The following is a 25,170-nucleotide window of genomic DNA, read 5'->3' as shown; positions in this document are numbered from 1 at the left end:
TAAGATAATTAAATTAAGAAAGAAACTAAATACAAAGCTAGAATATAAGTATTACAAAGAGATTTAAAATTCTAACTCAACAAAACTCATGAATAGAAACTAAAAAAAATTACAATTTAATTCTTGCTTAAAATGATTTGTGAAATGATATTATGTTCCATTATGTTACAATTATTCTTCTTTCTAAAAAAAGGAAAAAAAAAGAAAAAAAATTGTCTTCATCGAATGACCTTCTGTTTTAATTAAATTCAACTAGAAAAGGCAACTTTCATCTTATTTTCTGAAAGGCAACTAGTGTGCATTGCTTCTGAAGTACTGTAAATAAATACCAAATTTCCAAAATATAATTTTGCTTGTAATTAATATATTTTCTAACACACATAATCTGTCAATACATTGGATCATAGCATCGTGGTACGCAAGTTTAATAAGCCAGGTCTATATATAGAATTACTTGTCTCTGTCTAAAACACAGGAACGTTCCAAAATGCTTCTCTCTCTTCCATGCAAAAGCAAAGGCGGTTTGTGTCACCTCCTATAAATAAAACCTCTCACCTTCTCTCTCTCACACTTGTATCTCTTAACAAAACAAACACCTCTCTCTCCCATACAAACTCCACCCAAACACTATGAAGTTTGTATCAACCAACATGGGTGGAGCACAGCAAGAGAACGGTACCGGAGGAGGGTCCATGGAGGGGCTGAAACCGGTACTAGGGATGATACTGGTACAAACGGTGTTTGCTGGGATGAATATTATCTACAAATTGGCCATAGATGATGGGATGGATTTGAGGATTTTAACCGCTTATAGACATGCCTTTGCCACTGTTTTTTTGGTTCCTGTCGCTTTTATCTTAGAAAGGTACTTAGGCATTGATTTCTCGTGTTTCTTTCTTTCAAGAAAATATCTCGTGTTAATTTAATGACATTTTTTTTTTCTCTTTTTCTATATTTTTTTAGGTGAAGTTTTCTAACTTATACTTTACAAAGATTTTTTTTTTTTAAACTGTGCAACAACAACAACACTCTCGTCTATTATATTTTATCTTTCTCCTTATTAAATGTAATTAAAAAATTCATCTTTTCTCCCCTCTTCACATTTAATAAGAGAGATAATATATATTTCTTCGTTGAACTTTTTATAAGGTTAATCGTCTGATTAATTTTTCATTATATAAATTTATAATATTTTAAAATATTATTTATTTATTTATGTGCAAAATTTATTGCACTATAATATTTTTTTATATATTCTAAAATATATATATTATTTTTTCAAAACTAAGTTTGAAAGACAAGTCTGTTATAATGAGTGACTCTTACCCTTTTCTAACCATAAGTGTATCTTCATGCTGACAAAGAATTTTTTTTTTTTTTGGTCTTCTCTAAAGGTTACAGGTTCAATTAAGTTAACTTGTGGAATAATGATTTAAGAATTTTGCATTGCATGCGCAGTAGTAAATCTAAGAAATAGTTCAAACATTTAAAAAATTTACTTAAACGCATTTTAAAAAGATTTAATTTAAATAAAAAAATAAAAACCAATTTTTTCGGTTACTTTACATGTGTGTCCAAGCACTTAAAAGTTACAATTTCACTGAAGATGAAACCCCCAAGAACTTTTGTACTGAGATTAAAAATTGCATTTCTGATTCAGTGCAATGAATGAGCTACTAATTAATTGAATGTCTGACTATGTATCAATTGTAGGAATAGTTGGAGAGAGATTACATGGAAGGTGGTGATGTTTTCTTTCCTATGCGGCCTCTTCGGGTGAGTGTCACATTATTTCATCAGTAACTATACTAAAATTAGCTTTTCTAATATCACTAAAATTAGTTGATTTGTATTAAATGTATGGTCAAAATGTTTACACTAAATAAGTAAATACTCTAACAGCTTTTTGTCTTTTTTTTTTTTTTCTTTTTTTTGTCCAAGAAGCTCTAAGCAAAAGCACCCCCTATGGAAAGATTGATTTATACACTTTTTTTCTTTATCAGAAATAAAGTTCTTAATTGAAAAAAAATTAGTGCTTTCTCTCTCATACTTTTTTTTCCTTGAAAGAATATCTGATATTGAAAGTAGATTTTCATCCGAAAGTAAGATTTACGTTACAAAATATCTGAGACAATATTTTTCGCACAATTATTATAATTTATTTTAATTTTTATCGCTTTCTTTTGAAGAATGAAAATTAAGTAGGTGCAAAACTATGAAAAGAGAGAGAGAAAGAAATTGGTTTAGACTATTAATTAAAGCTTTGCATGCTCACGAGGAGCCTGCTTGAAAGGATCAAAAACTTAATTTGAAAGAGCACTAAAAGTTTTTCTTTTGTCTAGAATTAATTGGGCGACAGACAGAGAAAGTGATATTAAACTTGTTTTCTTTCTGTTTGGTGCATTTAATTGACTTGTTTTCCCAATGTGATAATTTATATGCTTCCCAACGAGACACAACTATTAAGTAGTTATGGAATAAGATTTGACTTCTTTTACAAATTAAATTGAAATGAGACAAGAAAAGACTAAAAGTGATAAGATAGTGCTGTAGACTGTCAAGATTTTCCAAAAAAAAGATAAGATAGTGCTGTAAAAAGATAATTGAAGGACACAAGGGCAATTTTTTTCTAACAGAATTGAAGGTGGAACCGTGGAAGGAGGAGAAAAGGAAATTGGAACCAAGTCTGTAAAGAATAAAGATATATAATGTTGTCAAGGCTAAACAATTTCTAAATCATGAAAAGAAACCAAAAGAAAAAAAATTAATTCCTTAATTAATTGAGTACAGCAAGCTTGTACACCTATATACAAATCTCTATCAAAAAGAGTACACAATGACAAAATGATGAACGTGTAGCTTTTTTCCCCAATAATATAGCTGTCAAAAAGATTCCAAAGATTTTTTTTTTAAAAAGAAATTAAATAGTGCGTTTCAGATGGAAAAAGAAACAGTTCAACCAATTTTCCTTTGCTATTGCCTTGCTTTTAGTTCAGTGTTTTGGTGTTGTGTGAAGTGCTATTGCATGTTCAAAATTAAATTCCCTTTTTTTTTTTTTATTTTAAATTTGGTGACTTGACATTTTTGTTATAAAAGTTTGCTATACTATTGAGGTTCATTTTACGCCTTTCTCATTAATTAAGTTCACAATAATATTAGGTATACAAGCCATGAAATTAGAAGTACGTAGTTCTCCTTTAAAGAAATGAATGGAGGATGCAATATATATAGGAGTAAATGCATTGTTAATTATAACTATGAAAACAAAGTTCTAAGGTAAAAACTTTGAAAAATCATTATTTTATGGTGTGCAAAAAATGATTTTAATTAGGGGATTATGAAGCAAATAAGAAAGTGTTGTTCAGGAAAAGGGCATGTTGTTGGTGTCTTGCTTGTAAGGTGTAACTTTTCTAAGAGAAGTCTTATGTGAAACTTACATTATGCAAATATTTCTATCTCAGGGGTACATTGGCACAAAATTTATATATAGTTAGCTTAAAGCTTACTTCTGCCACCTTTGCTGCTGCCATGACAAACCTTGTACCAGCAATGACATTCATTCTTGCTGCATTATTCAGGTGTGCATGAAAACTCAAAAATTAATATTTCAATTTATCATTATGCTATTAGTATCTGTTACACTGGGGTTTTTATTGTTGTCCAAACTGTAAATTTTGTAATTTTTATATCGAGTTATTTTTGGTAAATTTTCAGATTGGAGACCTTTACAGTACGCACACTTTCAGGCCAAGCAAAGATTTTGGGCACAATTCTAGGAGTCGGGGGTGCGATGGTCCTCACATTTTACAAAGGAATCCCTTTAGAAATATGGGAAACACATGTTAATCTTGTGGAACACAACACCACAGTGCAACAACAGCAAATTGAAGGAAACCAAGCATTAGGTTCATTGCTGGCAGTCTGTTGTTGCTTGTGCTATGCTATCTTTTTAACCATTCAGGTACTTATTTTGTGGTAGGCAAAACTAGCTTATGGGCTATGGCCTTATGCTATGCTATCTTTCAAGTACACACGCACACACACAAATAATAGTTTATCAGGGGCCACAACAAGTTGATACTTGATACTGAGTTAACTCTAGATGATCAGTACCAAATCCTAGGAATAGTTGTAATGAAAATCTTCATTGACTAAGAACAAAGAGACATTTTCATTTTGTGGTAGGCAAAACTAAGCAAATCGTTTCCGTATCATACTTCCAGCACGGCCATGTTGTGCTTCATGGCAATGATCCAGTCATTCTTGTTCGCACTTATCATGCAGAGGGATTGGACCCAGTGGCGGTTCGGTTGGGATATTAGGCTCCTCTGTGTATCTTACTCAGTAAGCTTTTCTTTTCCCAGTATATATAGCTCAATATAGCCCAGAGGCGGATCCAGTTGAGAGAACTTGAGGTCAATTGACCTTATATATCTCTCAAATAATAGTGTTTCTATGTGTTATTTTATATATTTTTGGGAAAATATTATAGTTTCAACCATGATCGAGGCTCCGTATTATTTACTAAACATCCACTGTTGACCTGGCCCTATATTATATAGTTTCTGTCTCAATTTGAAAACTTGCTAAAATTGATTCCCGAATGAAAAATTTCTGCCTCTGCCACTGATATAGCCTTCATATATTTTACCAATGTGCTAGCTTGTAGCTAGCTTAAAATCATATATATAATTTTTCAAAAATAACTGAAAACCAGGACAATATTAGGTTAGTCACACTCGCATATATGTCAGTGTACATTATCATATTTCTTCACGCTATATTAGGACTATTTAGTATTTACAAATTTTGTTATAAATTAAGGGCTAGATTTTGTGAGTTCATATGATTATTGATCTTACCAATCCTAAAGTAATTATGTGCCATGGTTAAACTTAATCGCAGGGAATACTGAGTTCTGGTATGATGTTCACAGTAATGGCATGGTGTATAAGGAAGAAGGGACCATTATTTGCATCGGTGTTCAATCCACTGATGCTAGTAATAGTTGCAATCCTTAGTTCACTTCTTCTCAATGAAAAACTACATCTTGGAAGGTACATTTTTTTTTCCTTTTTTGGGTAAAATCTAAGCTTCCTCAATTGTTTTCTCTCTTTGAACAGAAAACAAGGAACAAAATTACGATGTTGTATTAATCGCAGACACACTACCTTATTGTATCATGATAAAGTGCAAAATGCTAAATTGCTACCTTTTTAACTCAAAATCGTGAATTTTTCATGCGCAGCGTTCTGGGGACATTGCTTATAGTGCTAGGACTCTATATGGTGCTATGGGGCAAAGGGAGAGAGCCGGCTAAAGTCGGAGAAATGCCAAGCAATGAGCACGAAGGAGACGAGCAGATAAATGTTGTCATTGATTCCAACCATCAAAGCGCCCGGAATAGTGTCTCGGCGATTATTGATTCTCCGCGAGGAACAAATCTTAATCTTAGAGTTATCCCCCCTATAATTTAGAAAAATCTAGAGTACTGACAGTAGCATATCTGAATTCTCAATAAATCAGCGAGTAGAGAGATAGTGGGGCTAGGTTCATATGTTCTTCTGATTTCGACGTAGATAAATTAGAGATTTAATTAGCACCAAAAAGATTTTGCATTAGGATTTCGGGGGAATTTGATTATTTCTTCTCTTTCATGATTAGCGATTCGAAGTCCCTATTCATAAAGTTAACAGAATCAATGTAAGTGATGAGAATTGTAAGCATATACATTCAAGTAAATTTACATTGATTTATTTAGTGAACTAGCGAAAGTTCTCTTGCTACATACTTGTCTTAATTTGCATTTTCTTTCACAACTGTTACAATTTTTTTTCCTTTCATTTTTCTGTTTTGTAAAGTGGATCTCTAACATTCTTTTTATTTTGGTCAATTTTGAAGTACCAAGGTACGTATGTTGCAACTTGCAAGAGCGAGTGGATATTTTGTATGGGGAAATGTACGTTAGCTTAGCGTATATACCGTTTTCTTGTAAAATGTTTTTCTGAGCTTGTTGAAGTTTTGTATATTTTCGGTTTGATAATTTTTTTTTTTATAATAGGCTATGGCCTACTTCCTAAAATAAATAAAAAAGCTATTTTTCCACCAACCTGGAGACGAAAGCATCTTTTAATTAGTACTTTAAAATAAGAAATTAGGAGGTACAAGATCAATTCATCCTGGTACTAAGTACCTTGGTTTTGAATCTTTTCATTACGCTGTAGATTCATGTTTGGTAGTTGTGGAGTAAAGCTAATGATCATATTTGGTTGTGGAGTAGGAGGTGGAGTAAATCTCTTACTCCACAGTTAAGGAGTCAAATGAGGAGTAAAATAGGAGTAAGAGGTGAGTTAATCCAGAGTGAATTACTCCTCTCTAAGTGGATTAACTTACTCCATGCTTACTTTATATGTGAGGCCCATTGTCATAGACATGGATTCATTTCCCAACAATTTACTCCATATGAATTACGACTTAAGTTACCAAATAAGATATAAAATTTGAGTAAGATGGAGTAAGCAGTTTAATCTTTATTTACTTTACTTCACAACCAAACACGATCAATGTGAGTAAATTGCTTATATTATCTTACTCTTTACATTTTATATCTCGTTTGGTAGTTTATGTTATAGCTTAAATTAATCTGTTTCAAGGAGTAAGATGTTGAAAAAATAAACTTTTGTTTATAGGAGTAAATCCTACAGACTGAGTAAGTGTGAAATAAATTAATCCATCTGAAAGAGATAAAATATCTTACTCCAAATTAATTAACCTCTTACTTCATCTTACTTTTCCACTTTACTCTTCAATCTTCATTTGACAACATAAATAGAGTAATATATTTACTTTACCTATTACTTCACAATCAAACATGGTGGATATCCCACACTCTGCATTGGGACTAAGAGGGAGTAATCCAATTTTAGTCATTTTTGCACTTATGTACAATAGTTTATCTTCTAATTATACATTATTTTGTTATGAAAATGATTGAAATTCATACACTAGAATTTCATCCAATTTAAGGAGGTCCTATACTCCTATTAAGTCCGACACAATTTGGGCTGTTTCTGGGCCTGGTATATGGAAAGGAAACCATTTTTCTTATATTTATGGAGGTCCTATTAAGCCCGTCAATTTGGGCTGTATCTGGGCCTTGTATATGGAAAGGAAGCCTTTCAGTTTTTAGTTAATAATAGAAGCTGACTCTAGCAATTGTCTATTTGTCTGTACAGTTAACAGGTGAAGAATTTGACCGTCGACGACCAGTGCTGGTTACTGTTTTCAAGAAGCTAATAATGAAATCAATGTTTCAGGTGCAGATTTCATTGTGCTCCTTATAGCTAGACATAATGTTAGGAGGCACCAAGAATAAGTCATAATCGAGTAAAAAAAATTTTGAATATTTTTTTAGTTTACTTTAAAATAATTTAAATTAAACAGTTCGTATCTAACGTGACAAATTAGGTAACTTATATGATCCAAACTCAAGACACAGGCATTACAACAAAAATCGTGGCTTTTCGAGAAAATTGCCATGCGAACCTGTTAGGCGACTTATTATATGGGTAAATCTCGGTTTTTTTTTTTAGAATAGAACAATTAGATCCATCATAGGCCCATATTTTGAAGCAAACTAAATTATGTTAAGGAATTATTGGGCCAAGATGAACATACTCTTAACTAAGTTGGATTATGTTTTAAAATGCGAGTTCACAAAAAATGGGAGATGGTTATATGGCTCGCTAAATTAAAAATTAATAAGGAGGGTTTAAATGTTTCTATTCTACCTCTATTTTTTATTTTTAAATAATATATATTTTTTAAATTTATATGTCAAAATATATAAAGCTGTTAGATGTGATATATATTATTTTTTCTACATACCCATAAAAATTATTATTTTCTATTTTGTTTTTATATGAATTAATAAGTTGAAATCGATGTCTAAAATTTATACATATCAATGTATTTTTCAAGCTCTTGATACTAATAAGAACAAAATCAAAATATCGTAATTAATTTGTATATATGTATTGAGAAAATGATTTAGATCAAATCTAATGACTAACGTCTTTATATTAATATTGAGTTTTAATTTTTAAGTTATTAACGTCTAAAAGTTCTTGTAAATAACTTTTTTTTATTATTAATGAAATTATTGGTTGAACTATGCTCACTGACCTAAAAAAATGTTTAAAAAATAAAGGTCCAATCGAGACAATTTGAACCCTCCTCATTAAAAATTCAGAACACATATAATGATATTGGACTTAACGGATAATCCTACATAAAAAACTTCATATTGTGTTATGCTAGAGAATAATTTGTTTCATTTAGCTTATTTTATAAAATTTCCATGAAAATTCATTTATGAGCTTAAAAGAGAACCAAATAAAAAGTAGGAAGATATAGTATGAGAATATAAGATCTTAAGACCAATTCCCAATTCTAACCATTCAATGCCCACAATTTGATCCCTTCCTCTTGCGTTACTTAAAAAAAAAAAAAAAATACAATAATACAAACTACACGAGTCAAATAATAAGATATATATGAAGACAAGTTCAAACCTCACCAAGTTCATTCAAATCGATACAAGAAAAATTCAACAAACATATTGTTAGTTAGATATATATTAGGTAGGGCCTAAGGATTCAAAATAATCATCAAACTTTGTCAACACAATCATCAAATTTTGTCAACACAGAATAATGTATCGTTACAACAGTTGTTTTTTAAACAATAAATTTATTGATTCTTTAAATAAGCTTTAAAAATCAAAATAATTTAAGGGAACAATTAAAGGTGTAAATAAAACAAGTGCACTCTTGATTGAATTTTTCCTCATTTTGCCTCAACAAATATGGAGGTTGGAAGGAAGATGATGCGGCTTCGAAAGGATATTGAGCGTCCTTAAAGATTATAGTGCATATAAACGAATGTAATCTCTGACGAGCATTCATTACTTGTGTTGCTTATATTAATATGATATGAATCAATTTCCTCCATTATCTTGTATCTTTTTTAACATTTTGTTATAATAAAATTTAACAACTAGTAACTCTAACCAAATGACAAACAAAATGCATTTCTTAATCAATTACGTTGAACCACTAGTAACATGCACATACCAAATAAAAATATTTTCAAGTTTAAGAAAAATTGAGCTTGTTCTCTTTCAACTGCAAATATATATAAGACTTTTTTTATTTTTTCTGCCACTAATAAGGTGTGTCTTCAAGAATAGCTAGGTCTTTTCGTAGATATATATACTTCATACCATAAGTATGTCACTAATTTCTTTAAAAAAAATGAAAATTAAATATAAATTTTCTATTATCACAAATTATCACAATATTTTGAAATATTGAAAATTAATAATTCAAACAATAAATATGAATAATAAATCTTTTATCTCAATTAACGCATTTCAATTTTATATTGATGGTACCAAGTGTACGAAAAAATAATGTCAAGAAATTAATAGTCCATATTAACGTATTTTTTACAAATTCTGTATGTGTTATCAATGCAAAGCTATGTTGCATGGATATGGATACGAGTATCATATCGGATACGGTGGCAATTTAAAAAAATCTAAGATACGATACATCTATTATATATATGAGGAGGGATCAAGTTACAACAATTTTTGAGTTACAACAAGCATTTTTTACATTTTCAAAGTCCAAATCGTCGATCCAAACTGTTAGATGTGATCTCTACACTTTGAAAATCTGAAAATATGGATGAACAGTAAAAACAGTAAAAATTTCTGGACCACCGGATCAGCGATTTTCAAAGTGGCTTAATAAATAGTAAAACAAATTCCAAAATAATGTAAAATTTGGTCCCCAAGCACATATTAATATGAAGAACAAGATGAACGGTTTGGATCGGTCATTTAGACTTTGAATCCGTGATTTATGGTCCAATGCACAAGGGTGCCTATGCATTGCAATGCACCATAGCCCATCTCTATATGTATATATAAAGATGGATCAAGTTACAACAATTTTTGAGTTACAACAAATTACTACAACCATTTTTTACATTTTCAAATTCCAAATCGTCGATCTAAACCGTTAGATGTGATCTATACAATAAAATGTGCTTTGAAACCGAAATAATATTAATTATTTGGAATTTGTTTACTTTTTATTAAGATGGGTACAAAAACTAGTCAAATTCAGATCATTGAATTTTGTACCCATCTTAATAAATAGTAACAAAATTTCAAAAAATGTAAAATTTGGTCTCCAAACACATTTTATTGTAGAGATCACATTTTATGATTTGGATCGACGATTTGAACTTTGAAAATGTAGAAAATAGTTGTGGTAATTTGTTGTAACTAAAAAATTGTTGTAACTTGATCCCTCCTCTCTCTCTCTCTCTCTCTCTCTATATATATATATATATATATATATATGCATATGCCAAGAGGATTAAATGCACGTCTTTTGCACACAAACGATCGTGGCAACAAGTTTATTTAAGTGTTAAATTATTGAGCTTATGCAAATTTATACCGGGTCTAATTAATCTTGGCTAGCTATTAAGTATATCCATGTGACAATAAGGTGCCCCTTGGCAGCTTCTGTTTAGCTTTTAAAAAAAAGGACAATAAGGTACAAAAGGAAATTATTAAAATAATTTAATAGTGCAATGTTTATTCTGAATTTTTTTTTTTAGAAAAAGTCGAAGTTCGATATTCCTTCTAACTATCAACTTTTATAATAATTAACATTCTTTTCTTTTTTATTGAAATTAATTTTTTATTTGAGTTTTAAACTTACGATCTCCTATATATACGGAAAGTGTTATTTTTTCTAAATAAATTAAAGATTAATGTAGATGATCTTACTTAATAGATAAGATTTTGTTCTATTTTTTTTAAAGAAAGCATCATAACCTAAGCAAGATTTAAATTAAGCGTCCACTTTGCATTAAAATTCGCATATATGGACTGTTTAAATTAGCAGAACCGTTTAAATTAATTAGGTTCAAATCGTTCGCACAGATTTAACAAAATTCAGATAGCTAGTTTGAATCCGATTTTAGATAAATTTGTTCAAAGTTATTTGGACAGAATCCAATTCCATACTTAATTCTTCAATTTGTCAATTGTGCGTCGGTTGGGACCAAACAATATATATATAATAATAATGTAGGTTTGTTGGGTAGCTAATTTACTAGTTGTTTATCAGGGATATTTATAATCAATTGGTTCATCCAGGATCGGACAAACATGTATATCTCGGGCTCTGATTGGCATGCCATCGATCCCTAAATGAAGACAAGAACGTACACTTAATTAATTTAGGGTCAACTCTATCTACAAAAAGTTTGTTAGCTTCTCAAAGTTAATTTGTTTTATTAGTCTGATATACGCGTGGAATGGAATTTTTTTTGTAAACCATAAATAATTAAATATGCGTGGAATGGAATTTTTTTTGTAAACCATAAATAATTAAATAAATTTTACGGAACCAATACGATGATTTTTTTTTTAAAAAAAACCATAAGGACCGTGGAATTCCCACGGTCTCAAAGTTTTTTTTTTTTTTTCCAATTTTCCCAATCTTTTGCATGCTGCACAATTTTTTCTGCCGCAGAAGATCGACACAATTTTTTCACAATCCTTCCAGACCGTCCGCTCCCCACGGTCTCCTTTTCCCTTTTCCCCAGACCGTGAGAGCCCCACGGTCCCTTTTTTTTTTCTTTTAGTAAAAATCTATGTATGTATATATACAAATTTTGAATAAAAAATAATCTTAATATTGATATATAACTTAGAGTAGAACTAATAGGGTGTTTCTAAGTTCATTAAGTCTATTTGTGAACTCAATTATAAAATATATCATAATGACTTCAAATGACGAATTTGAACTGTTGAAATCCATCTATCTTATGAATAATGTATCTAAATACAAAGTTTTTAAATTTTTGAATAATTTTGTATAGAGTCAAGTGGTAAAGAAACATTCAAAAAATGAATGCATTAAAATTAATTTATAAAGTTTCTAATTTTGACCAATGACTTTATACTAAATTAATTTAAAAGATAAATTTTTTTGTATGTAGACGCATCACTTATAAAATAGATGTGTTTCAACATTTCAAATTTGTCATTTAAAATTAATCTGATAAATTTTAGAATTGAGTTCACAAAAATATTTTATTAACTTAAGAACACACTAGTTATACTCTAAGTTATATATCAATATTCAATTTATTTTTTTATTCAAAATTTGTAGAGTAGAACTAGGGTGCTCTTAAGCTCACCAAAGTTTTGGTGAGCTTAACTCTAAAACTCATCAAATTGATTTCAAATGACAAATCCGAACCGTTCAAACCCGCCTACCTTACGTGTGATGCATTTGCATGTGAAATTTTTAAACATTCGAATTAATTTAGTATAAAGTCAAGCGGTCAAAATTAGAAGGTTAATAAATTAATTTTAGTGCATTCATTTTTTGAACGTTTTTGACCGCTTGACTTTATACTAAATTAATTCGAATGTTTAAAAATTTCACATGCAAATGCATCACACGTAAGGTAGATGGGTTTCAACGGTTCGGATTCGTCATTTGAAATTGATTTGATGAGTTTTAGAGTTAAGCTCACCAAAACTTTGGTAAGCTTAAGAGCATCCTAGTTCTACTCAAATTTGTATATATACATACATAGATTTTTACTAAAAAAAAAAAGGAGACCGTGGGGCTCTCACGGTTTGGGGAAAAGGGAAAAGGAGACCGTGGGGAGCGGACGGTCTGTAGAGATTGTGAAAAAATTGTGTCGACCTTCTGCGGCAGAAAAAGTTGTGCAGCATGCGAAGGATTGGAAAAACTGGAAAAAAAAGTTTGATACCGTGGGAACCCCACAGTCTGGAGAAAAGAGAATTTGGAGACCGTGATAACTCCACGGTCCTTATGGTTTTTTCTAAAAAAAAACCATCGTATTGGTTCCGTAAAATTCATTTAATTATTTATGGTTTACAAAAAAAAATTCTGTGGAATGAACGAGACTATAGCTAGCTGTGAATTAAATCTTCTAAATAGGGGTCTCAATGGCACCCTTTTACCCGTTTATCCGATCCGTATCGTATCCGAAAACATGGGTAAGAGTAAGATTTTTATTCCGTTAGCTAATTGGGTACGGATAAGGGTAATGATTTTTTTTCGTTATCTTACCCGTTTTAGTATAAGATAATTTAAAAAAAATAAAATTACATATATACATATATATTTGTATGAAGATGATACATGATACAATAAAGTTTTTGTATTTTATTAAATTTTCATAATACAAATTAGTTGTATTCATTATTATTTTTTCTTATTTAAAAAATTATTTTATCGAAAACACAAATTGAAATGTTAATGGCGCTTTTTTATCCGTTTACCCGATCTGTACCGTATTCGAAAATACGGGTAAGGGTAAATATTTTTTTTCGTTATCATAACGGGTACGGGTATGAAAATGTCTCCATCCGACCCGTATCGTACTCGTTGACACCCCTACTTCTAAAGTACAGATAACTATTGCCACTTGTCAGGGAGGCCCAAACATGAATTACTAATTACTTAATTGCTAGCTGTACAATGTACATATTAGGCTAGGAATACAAGGATAAATATTGAGAAAGTTCATGGAGTATTTTTATCAATATATATATTTTTATGGTAGTGTTTGGGTGCTGGGTTTTCGGATACCACTTTTGGGGTTTTGCGGTAACCAAAACCCTTTTAGGCTTAAGCTGCGGAAAGAACGTAAAACAAAATTTTTTACTTCTAACTCAAGCCGTGAATTAAAAGGGATATGCCGGAAAGACCAAAGCAGAGTTCCTTCTGAAGTCTTTCATTGCAAGGACCCTTTTAATCCTTTTTACAGATCTACTCCATGATTGATTTCTAAAACTTTAATCTACTTACAAATTAAATAGATTAATATAACATATTTATACCTTGTTTCCAAATCACAGTTGGAATGCAGACCGAGCGAGTAGAGCCTCACCAGGGAAGGAGTCGACTCGGAGTATCACACGTGTGATACCTCTATCAGTAATCCACCAGGACTAACCGGAGAGCGGTTTATTTCTTCTGCCAGAAATACCGTAAACCGCGGAATTATGCAAAAACACTATTCACAGGAATAAGACGAAAACCCGTAATCACGAATTTTCGGTTGCTCAGTTTCATCAATATGCAAAACTGACATACCGCGAAATTCGATAAAACACTATTCATCAATCCCGTAAATATTCTCCACAACAACCCGCAAGATTATACGTCAACTACGTATAACTTTCTTTTCTCAACCGAAACACTATTTGGGAGAGAAACCGGGAAAGAGAGAAAATACCGATTCGTTTCTGCACGAAAAGATACATGTGAATGTGCATATGTATATATGTGAATATATCTTTCTCTCTCTACCCCTCCACCCCTATTTATAGTGTTTAGATTCGGTTGCAAAAGACCAAAATGCCCTCCAAGTTCGGCCTATTTACAAGATATGCCATTGACACCTCATCCTTTTATATGTGAAATGACCAAAATACCCCTTCCACACCCTTCCACATCCTTCTCCATGCTTCTACACATGCAAGGTGGCATAGGTGTGAAATGACCATTTTGCCCTTGTGGATAGGATTGATGACATGTCATCTGGATAGGATCAATGACGTGTCATGCGGATAAGCTCGAATCTGAAAAGACCCGAATGCCCTCGGCCCGAACACAAATAATATTCGTATAATTATTCTGAACAATTATATATATATTTTTCTTTCGGTTATTTGTTTCGGTATCGATGACGTGTCATCTGGATAGGATCGATGACATGTCATGCGGATAAGGACGAATCTGAAAAGACTCGAATGCCCTCGGCCCGAACACAAATAATATTCGTATAATTATTCTGAACAATTATATATATATTTTTCTTTCGGTTATTTGTTTCGGTATCGATGACATGTCATCTGGATAGGATCGATGACATGTCATGCGGATAAGGACGAATCTGAAAAGACTCGAATGCCCTCGGCCCGAACACAAATAATATTCGTATAATTATTCTGAATAATTATATATATTTTTCTTGCGGTTGTTGTTTCGGCAATTTATACAATGTGTCCTGCACATTTATAAATTAACCGGTTAACTTTTATACAACGTGTCATACACGCTTATAAATTAACCAATGTTTTTGCTTGTTATTTTTACATAACATTTATAATTTAATTATAACACGTATAATTAATTATAACCATCTTATCATTGATCATAACCAATTTATAATCAATCAAAAATAAGATTCTCCGATTAACTCCTATATGGTGTGACCCAATAGGATCTGTGTTATGTTGGTAAATAGAGTTAAAACTGTTTTAACTTCTATAATCATGGGTGGCGTCTGGCAACACATCACGACCATCCAATTACACAGATGATGCTGTACTGTACAATATCACGATCCAGTAAACAATTTACTTGTGTCTGTTCTTCTGTCTCATAGCTATCAGATCAGTTTCAAGGTAGATGTGTGTCATCCTTGCTAACTGAATCTTTTCTTGATCTTGAGCAGATTATCAAATATAATTACTCTTGTAATTATACCGCGCGCTGATAATCTTACTCTATCAAGGGGCCCAGTGATGCTATAACTCGTATAGAGATACGAGGGACAAGTAGTATTCTTGGCAGACTATCACTTCCTCAGCTAAGCTATATATATCGAAATGCTACCGTTATGACTGCTTTTTACGGACAGTGTTAGATAACACTCACACATATATATTTCTTAGTGGGAACGATAAATACCTCATACTTTAGAACGTGACACTGAATGATAAACATTAATGACACGAACACAATTTTATTTAATGTCTCATTCGGGGTCTGTCAAATACCATGTTCCTAGAACATGTATCTATGTGATTAAAATGACATCTCGTGTCAAATGGTTTGTAAAACTTAACCATCTTTTAATCCACATACTAACCTTATAGCGGTAATTAGTGTTCCTGCTAATTACCTTGGTTAGTGACCTTTTAAGATTAAGAGTATATATCATCTATATTATGGAGTTTCACAATTTCAGTCATGAACTCGAAATGATCCATAAATTCAATAATACTCAAGGCAACAAAATGATATTAATCATCCAATTCATGAACAAAGCTTTATGATAAATTATCGTATTATTGACTTCTAGATTATTACAAACTAACATTGGGGTCTAGGGGTACTATTATTTTTACCTTTTTTGTTATAGTAGGTCGACTATCACGGTTATTTGAATAATTATTTTAGTACCCGCGTTACGGTACTCGTACTACAGTATCCGCACTTAGAGAAATAATGTATTATAGTCCCCACTAATTATATTGTGTCCATTAATTATTATTTAAAAAAATATTATATAGTCTCAACTAATTATTATTCTAAAATCTCAGCAACACCCTTTCTCTATGGTCCCCACTAATTATATGGTCCCCTTTCAAAGTTCATGCACTAATCCACGTCAATCTTTGTCTAACAAAAATAATTGACCTCATAAAAATAAATACTTCAGTGTATAGATATAAATACTTTCAGTGTCATATGTAAAAAATACTTAGATATTTATATCTTCGTTGATATAAATACTTAGAAAATAAGATATTAGTACTTAAAAAAATAAGATATTAATACTTTGATGCGTAACTTGTTATGATAATTTCTTTTCGAGTTTTCCAATAATTCCCGCGTCAACCTTCCTCTAACAAACATAGTTGACCTCATAGGTATAAATACTTTAGTGTATAAGTATAAATACTTTCTTTACTTAGATATTAATACTTTTAGTGTCGTATGTAAAAAATATTTGCAAGTGTAGGTATATATACTTGTACGGTGAGGTATAAACACTTGCGTGACGACGAGCCTGAAGTGCGTCATCATGGATCTCATTTGAAAGAGAAAATTGCATATATATTAATATTTTAGAAAAAAAATTCAAATTGTGAAGTTTTTGTGGTCCCTGTAGGAAGTTATATTTATTCATTTAATTTTCAGTAGTCCCCGGATACTGTAGCGCGGGTACAGTGCGGGTACTGTAGCGTGGGTATTATTATCTTCGCACTTTAAGAATCCACGCAATAAATAATTGTTTACATCAAAGGTATAAATACTTTCGTTCATAGGTATTAATACTTTAGGAAAAAAATTCTAATTCTGCAGTTTTTGCTATTCCCACAAGAAGTTATTATTTTCACATTTAATTTTTGGTGGCCCCCCCTGCGGGTACAGTGCGGGTACTATTATCAGCTCCCCAATTATTTATGATATAATTATTCGCATTTAATATGTTTTCCAATAATCAATTCATTAATTTCTAATATCTACTAGTAACCATATCATTATCTTAATAAATTTTGCAAAAATAAAGCTAAAATGTTAATTGTCAATAACTCAATATAATTCAATATATAATGTTCATAGACTTTCATCAATATAATAAAAATATTTCAATATTATAATTTATTTAAAAAATCTTAAAAAAATATTATGAAACAAATATGAATATGGAATAATATAGAATTTTCTTAAAAAATAAATTAAAAGAAAGAAACCATATAACTTTGTATAAGAGAGAAGCAACTTTTAAACAAAAATTTTTATAAACATAACTTAAGGAAATAAATAATATAATATAATAATATATGAGAAAGAAGCAACTTTAATTTAAAGAATATAACTGATGAAAAATAAAATTATCTATATTTTATAAAATATATAGGTAATATTTTGTTCATAAAAAGACTAATAGTGTAAATATCATAATTACCTATTAAGCATTAATTTAACAGATTTTGCACATGCTATATTAAGGATCTATGGACTTTAATGCTTAACACTAATTATCATGTATGTTTTAATTTATGAAATGGGCCAAAAATATCGTATGGAACCCAACTCTTTCGGTAGTCAAATGTAACAAAACATGTTTTTATTAATCGAACAAAAATAAGCTTTTCTTATTCTACATAAAATATTGTTGTTCAATATTTTCGGTTTAAAAACTATTGAAAAAATATTGAGTAAAAAACAATAATTCATGGTTTACAAATCATTATATATATCGGTTCGGAACTCTTAAATGAGAACAAGGTTTATTTAGTAAAAGCAGAAGGATAGAGGATTAACTGATTGCCCCCCACAACCACAATATTGGAAAGGAGAGAGGCAGTGTAAAAAGTTTTATCTCTTTTACATTTTGATGCGAGGGTCACAAAATTTGAATAATGAATATATAAAATTTACATTTTCTCTACTCTCTTCTTTTCTCAAAATTTAGTGTTCTGAGTATGTTGGATAATTAAGCATATATATGTGATATAATTATAAATTGTATACTATAATGTATGATTGTCTAATTAAAGTGATCTAATATAGAATAAGAATATTTGACAATTTATGTATTTGTTAGAGTGCAGTCCATAAATGTGTAGACCAATACATGTAAAGTCCAAATTATTGATGACTAATTATGTGACTTGCAATTTAGGAGAATTGCCTTCCAATTGATTTTTTGTGGCTGCATGAATTGTCATGGCAGGCCGCAAAATATAATTGGAAGTTACAGCATAATCCAAACAATTAACTGAGAATTATGCAGGCCGTTGAAATTGTCTTCGCAAGCCGCAGGAAATGTGTTAATTCAGGACACTTGGTTCTCAAAATGTGCATGGGACTTTCTGCGGGATGCTAAAAGGTTTTGGCAGGTCGCAGGCATGTAATTAAAAATGTTTCCTTATTTAATTAAGTGGACTGGTCACCAAAACACTAGACATCCACAAGCACATAATTTGAACATTTATTCTTTAGACAAAAATACATATCTGTGTCTTCTCTTCTTTTTTAACTATAAAAAAAAAATAGAGAGCAGAGATCCATTAAGAAATTGAAAATGATATTTCAAGGTCAAATCTAATTACCATCTTGGAAGACCTATTTCCACGACCCAACGACAATAAACCAGTGAGAAGTGACTTCTTGCCATTAAAGTCTTGTCTTATTATCACGGAAACAAATGTTGCTCTTTCAAGAGATTAGATATTTTATATCAAACGTTATGGAATTAGATATTATGTCCGCATCTCAGATTTAAGTTTTGGATCGGCTTTAGCATATAATGTTTTTTATGATTAAAATAGAGAATTGTTTCTCCTTCTCCGAGTGTAAGAGTTTAATTTTACACTTAAATAAGATATAATTGTTTGATCTCGCTCCAATAAAGTAAACAAAGAATCAATCGTATATGATCATCTTTCTCTCATCTTTCTTTTCCTTGTGTATCCTCTTCTGAGACACACTCTTAACACAATATGTTTTTTGTCCACTACAAATATTGTTTCATACTAAATAAGTAGTATTCTACACGTATTGAAGCAGAGTTATGTTCACCAAAAACCTTGCAATGACCGGTTCATTCATCCACTGGCCACTGCGCATTATAAGGAAGTCGAACGTGCCTTAAAGGCTTAAACCAATATATAATGAAAGAATATTTTCAGGATAGTTTATTAATTTGAATGATCTTGTCCCACCAATTAAGGTATTTACCAACTTTAATAATTCTTTATTATTTGTAAACAAAAAATGTCATAACCGGGATATAACTGGGTCTACTCTCCAAGGTGTATGCGACATTGTAACAACTAATTAATAATTCCTGAAAATAATAAATTACACTATCGACATTGCTATAGTGCCACACACGTATAATCAAAATAATAATTACACATTCAACGAAAATATAATTAAAGTTTGAAAATCATTATAAACCAGATAAAAGTGCTGAATATTTAACAATTCATTGTAATTAATTTTGATGTAATTTTTTTTTTCCTTTGATATATTAAACCAGAACATGCAATGAACGGTTATATATTTTAAGTCATTTTAGTATGAATTTATCTTAATGTACAAGAAAGCTAATTGTTGACATTTTTGATTAATTTGATGTTTCATTTATTTAATCATTGAACACTGATGAATTGGCATACACATTTGATTCTTTTAATTAGGGCATATATTCAATTAATGACGCGCCAACTGCTATGTCATGTTATGAAATAAAATAAAATTTAGATCTTTTGTTTCCAAAAGTCTTTCTATTAAAAAAAAATAATTTCTTCTTTCTTTCTAATCTTTTATCATATTCATATGAATGTGTTATTTTAAACTCTTTTTTAATTAGCCAGAGGAGCCAGCGGAACCAGAGGAACCAGAGGAGCCAAAACTCATAAACATGGCTCAAATAATATAACTTGTACTTCAAGCTGTAAGCTATTACATTTACATATATATCCGAAATTTTTAAATATACCATGGTTCAAAAAAAGATAAACCCAAACACTATTTTTTTGAAAAATTTCGAATTTTGACACGGCCCCATCCCGAGGGAGCGGCCACCCTGTTTTCAGTTCAAAATCACATGAGAAAAAAAAAAAATGGGCCGCTGCCCCTAGATGCGGCCCGCAGAAAAGTGACCGCATCTAGGGGATGCGGTCATGTCAAAATTCGAAAATTTTCAAAACCGGGGTGTTTGGGTTTATCTTTTTTGGGATGATGGTATATTTAAAAATTTCGGCATATATATAAGAGGTTTTAGATTCACATCCAGTGGACATCCTATGGCGAGAGATTTCTGAGCCTTGTTTATTTCCTACAAAGTAATTAATTAATGTTAAATTTTTTTTATTACTTGTGCACGCATCAATGTTAAAAAATATTAAATAAATAATTTTATACAAATAAACGTGCATCGACTCCTGGTTCTAACTAAAAAAAAAAGATCTGAGATCGAGCTGCATTTGCTCTATCAGTTAATAGGCGCTCGCCCTTTTGACTGCATTATAAGATACTAATGGGATTTATAATTAGGAACAACACTATTATTTAGAACATTTTACTGACAGTTCGGGTGAAGCCAACTGATGACTTTGATGGGCCACTCCTTTGCTATCGGTTAATTTTTTTTTCCTATAGTTAGTTTTGAATTATTCTGCAACACCGGTCGGTCTCAGAGAATATTTTACGAACAGTAAAATTAATATTATGGTAACTTGCAAGATGCTGATAACTACATCATTGTCTCGAAAGAACTTGAAAGTAGACTCAAAAGTGGTTAGAACTTAAAACCATTAAAGTAATACACACACACACACTCATCATGAATGTTTCCACGACACATTGTCTATAAATACTCAACACATCCCTTCAATTCTTCCTCATCAGCTCTCCTTAATTCTTTCTCTTTCAACTATCCTGTAATATATACTTTGCCATTAAGATGGAAAGCAAGACTTCCATTTTGATCACATGCCTTATATTTGCTACAGCATTCCAGCTCCTGCTTCCGGTATCAGAAGCATCTGGATGTGGTAGTACCACTACCAGTGATCTTAAGATCGGCTATTACAAAGACAAATGTGCAAAGGCGGAGTCAATTGTGAAGAGTACCGTCAGTTATCATGTTAAAAACAATCCCGGTTTAGGCGCTGGTCTCATCCGCTTGTTCTTTCATGACTGTTTTGTCAGGGTAACATTATTGCTTTTAAATTATTTATTCCCAGTACTTTTTAATTTGTTCCAACATATTATTTCATTTTATTGTGAAATACTGAAATCGCCATATGGAAAGTGGTCGTCAATATGTAGAACCAGTTCGCCATATTATTTCCTTTTCATATACGACACACATGAGTATTGTTGCAAGAAGTTGATATTTATTATTGTATATAAGGTCTTTTTTTCATATATATGTAGGGATGCTACCAAGTGCTGAACTGTTAATTAATTTGTTCTTGTAAATAGTCAGATTTAGTGTACTATATACATTTTTGATCGATATGGCCTCCACATGCATCCGACAGAACCTCCCAATGCAAGTGCTGTGCATGATTAAAAATAATTTAACAATCTAAGTTCAAACACAAAACTGACCATGACCTATGGGTAATTTGGAAGATGCATCATTGTTATATATAAGACCATTATTTAATTGAAATTAAAGAAAGCGAATGACATATTGACATAACTACATATTCTTTTGCACTCACTAGGGCTGTGATGCTTCAGTCCTCCTGGACCCAACTCCAGAGAACAATCAAACAGAAAAGCAAGCCATTCCAAACTTCCCGAGCCTCCGAGGCTTTGAAGTGATCGACGCAGCCAAGGCTGAGCTAGAAAAGGAGTGCAAAGGAACCGTTTCATGTGCTGACATCATAGCATTGGCTGCCCGTGATGCGACATACCTCCTAGGCAATATCTCCTACGAAATCCCGACAGGTAGGCTCGATGGTAGGGTTACCAACAGTACCGAGGCATTGCTAAATCTCCCCCCACCCTTTTTCAATCTCACTGAACTTGTGGCCAGCTTTGCAAGGAAGGGGCTCTCCACTGCCGAAATGGTCGCTCTTTCTGGGTCCCACTCCATCGGAAGATCGCATTGCTCGTCCTTCACCAGCCGCCTCTACCCCACCATTGACCCCACCATGGACCCAAAGTTTGGCGCCTCTTTGAGAAAGCTTTGTCCTGATCCCCAGAATACAACCACCGATGGTGTCGTTCCACAGGACTTTGTGACGCCGGGTAAACTAGATATACAGTACTACAAAAATGTTGAATCACTAACTGCGCTTTTCTTCTCTGATTGGTCCTTGCTCACCAGCACTGAAACTAGAAACCAGGTAGAGACCTACACTAAGGAGCCTGAGAAATTTAACCAAGATTTCATAAACGCCATGGTGAAAATGGGGAACATTGAGGTGCTCACAGGGTCACCAGGCGAGGTCAGGGGGCCCACATGTCGTTTCGTCAATTGAGATTGTTTTGCAGTTATCTGGTTTGAAATTCGATTGCTTTTATTTTCTGCCTTTTATGCTTTTATTATGTACCGGCTATTCCATTAATTTCTATTGTATTAATTGTTACTGTGTGTTTCCTTTTTTTTAATTTCCTATTCTTCCAATCTTAATTTGCATAATTATGTAAACTGTAAAAAGAATAAAAGCATCTTTTATTATAAGCTCGAGTTTAGTTTTTCTTGAACTAATTGAATGATTCACGTGAAATAAGATATTATAAAGACAGGTATACTTCATTCAGTGTGACATTACCAACAAAAATGAAAAATTGTAAAATATAACCAAATCAACCGCTTGGAAAATTTGTTACCTGGCAGTCTTAATGAAGTTGTGCCCCTTAAGAAGGCCCTATTATTTTAGGTTGAATAATTTATTTTTGAGAAAAAATGCGGGTAATTCCTCATTTAATTTCATTCAACGAGTTACAAAGATTTTGTAACAACAATGATAACAATTAACAAAAATAAAAACAGTTGAGCTGTAGAGATATAGAAAATACGAAAACAGTAAGGTACAATATGAAATGAGAGAAGTAAATCAGCAATGTAAAAAAAAATGATTTAGGGTATAAGCCTATGCACATAAGTATTTATAATTATGAGGTAAACAATTTTTACGTAAATAATTGTCTCCCCAACCAAAATTTTCAAACATCCCCGCACCATAAATACCTAGGGAGACCACTCAAACGGCCATTTTTTTTAATACCCTTAAAAAAAAGAAAATTTTAAAAATACCCTCTGATTTAATTTTTTTTATAAATGCCCCGATCGCCTGGCCCACGGGCGGCCCAAACACAAGCGGACCGCCTGGCCCACGGGCGGGTCACAGCACTAGCGGACTGCTCGTGGGACGGGCGATCCTTTTTTTTTAAAGAGATCTTAGTATTTTGATTTAAATAATTTTGTATGCCAAAAAATAAGACATTTGATATATTTATAAAGTGATGTCGTAACTTTTTATAATTTTAATTTTTTTTATTCTTTTATGTTTTTGGTGAACTTTTATTTTATTTGTCAGTTGGATATCACAAGTCTAAATATAACACTAATTAAGGACTTGACCCTTATTCAAAAATTTCTAAGCTCTGACAGCTTGTTGATCTTCTTCTCTTTATTTATGGTACTAAAACAGTAGTTTAGAACTACTAAAATATGTTCAAACATCAAATTAGATCTCTGTCCATGCACAAAGTATCCTAGACTGACCTCTGGTATGGTACCAAGTCCAAACTCAATAGCCAAGCACTAGGCAAAGGCCACTGGTATAGTGCAATGCACTAAAAATATCAAATTTGACCTTTGCTGGTAAATCAGCAAGTATGGATTGATACATTAACTAAACTGCAAAAGTGATTGCACCAGCATGTAGAGCATTCAAAAATACATATAATTGATATAAATTTCAACTTATTTGGATTTTTCTACAGTTAGTTATGAATTTTCAAAGTTTAATTTTCGAAAAAAACTTTAAACAGCTATAACTTTAGCTAGGAAAGTCGGATTTACGCGTATGAACACTTTTCGGAAAGGGGAGTTACGACATCACTTCACAAAATTATTTAAATCAAAATACTAAGATCTCTAAAAAGAAAAAAAAAAAGAGGACCGCCCGTCTCACGGGCGGTCCGCTAGTGCTGTGACCCGCCCGTGGGCCAGACGGTCCTCTTGTGTTTTGGGCCGCCCATGGGCCAAGCGGTCGGGGCATTTATAAAAAAAAATTAAATCGGAGGGCATTTTTAAAATTTTCTTTTTTTTAAGGGTATTAAAAAAAATGGCCGCCACTCATTACATAGGGGGACCATACACGTTCGTAAAATTATTAATATTGCCATAACTATCTGGGGGGACTGCAAAACTTGATATTTTTTTACATTTGACGCTGTATGACATCTAAAATTATTATTGTCAAGTATTGCTAGTATATATGCCTATGCACTATAGTATTTATATTGTATATACATTGTACAAAGTTTAATCTTTAGGTGTTTGATCATATCAAGTTACACATGAAAGTATTAATTTCTTATTTTTCGAGTATTAATACCTTAGTTTTCGAGTATTAATACCTTATTTTTCAAGTATTCAAACATATGCACTGAAGTATTTATACCTATGAGTTAAACTATTTTTGTTAGAGGAATGTTGATGTGGGGATACAGGGTCCCCCACTACTTCATTAGAGGAAAGTTGACGCAGGGACTACTTGGGGGACTAGAAAAGGGTGATGATTATATCAAATCAGGG

At 31.8% G+C, this 25,170-nt stretch overlaps 2 protein-coding genes across 3 annotated transcripts; both read left to right on the top strand.

The window, feature by feature from the left end:
• The first annotated feature begins 551 nt into the window (after nucleotides 1-551).
• On the top strand, nucleotides 552-5,788 carry LOC144558996 (WAT1-related protein At1g25270-like). 2 transcript variants are annotated; one of them, XM_078307887.1, is made up of 7 exons: nucleotides 556-865; nucleotides 1,714-1,776; nucleotides 3,462-3,578; nucleotides 3,715-3,961; nucleotides 4,186-4,344; nucleotides 4,906-5,057; nucleotides 5,249-5,788. In XM_078307887.1, exons 1-7 carry the CDS (start codon nucleotides 630-632, stop codon nucleotides 5,475-5,477), a joined length of 1,203 nt encoding a protein of 400 aa, XP_078164013.1. In that variant the 5' UTR covers nucleotides 556-629; the 3' UTR covers nucleotides 5,478-5,788. The 2 variants fall into 2 exon arrangements, with proteins under 2 accessions (XP_078164022.1, XP_078164013.1); XM_078307896.1 differs by lacking the exon at nucleotides 4,186-4,344 and having other exon boundaries at nucleotides 552-865.
• A 15,453-nt stretch (nucleotides 5,789-21,241) lies between these two features.
• Nucleotides 21,242-23,077, top strand: LOC144566494 (peroxidase 2-like). Its single transcript, XM_078316530.1, has 2 exons — nucleotides 21,242-21,597; nucleotides 22,121-23,077. Exons 1-2 carry the CDS (start codon nucleotides 21,349-21,351, stop codon nucleotides 22,880-22,882), a joined length of 1,011 nt encoding a protein of 336 aa, XP_078172656.1. The 5' UTR covers nucleotides 21,242-21,348; the 3' UTR covers nucleotides 22,883-23,077.
• Nucleotides 23,078-25,170: the final 2,093 nt, after the last annotated feature.

Source organism: Carex rostrata, chromosome 1 (genome assembly GCF_964058835.1).
Source record: "Carex rostrata chromosome 1, lpCarRost1.2, whole genome shotgun sequence".
NCBI classification, from domain to species: Eukaryota; Viridiplantae; Streptophyta; class Magnoliopsida; order Poales; family Cyperaceae; genus Carex; species Carex rostrata.
Note: the sequence above shows the minus strand (reverse complement) of the source record. Positions and strands in the feature narration are given on the sequence as shown.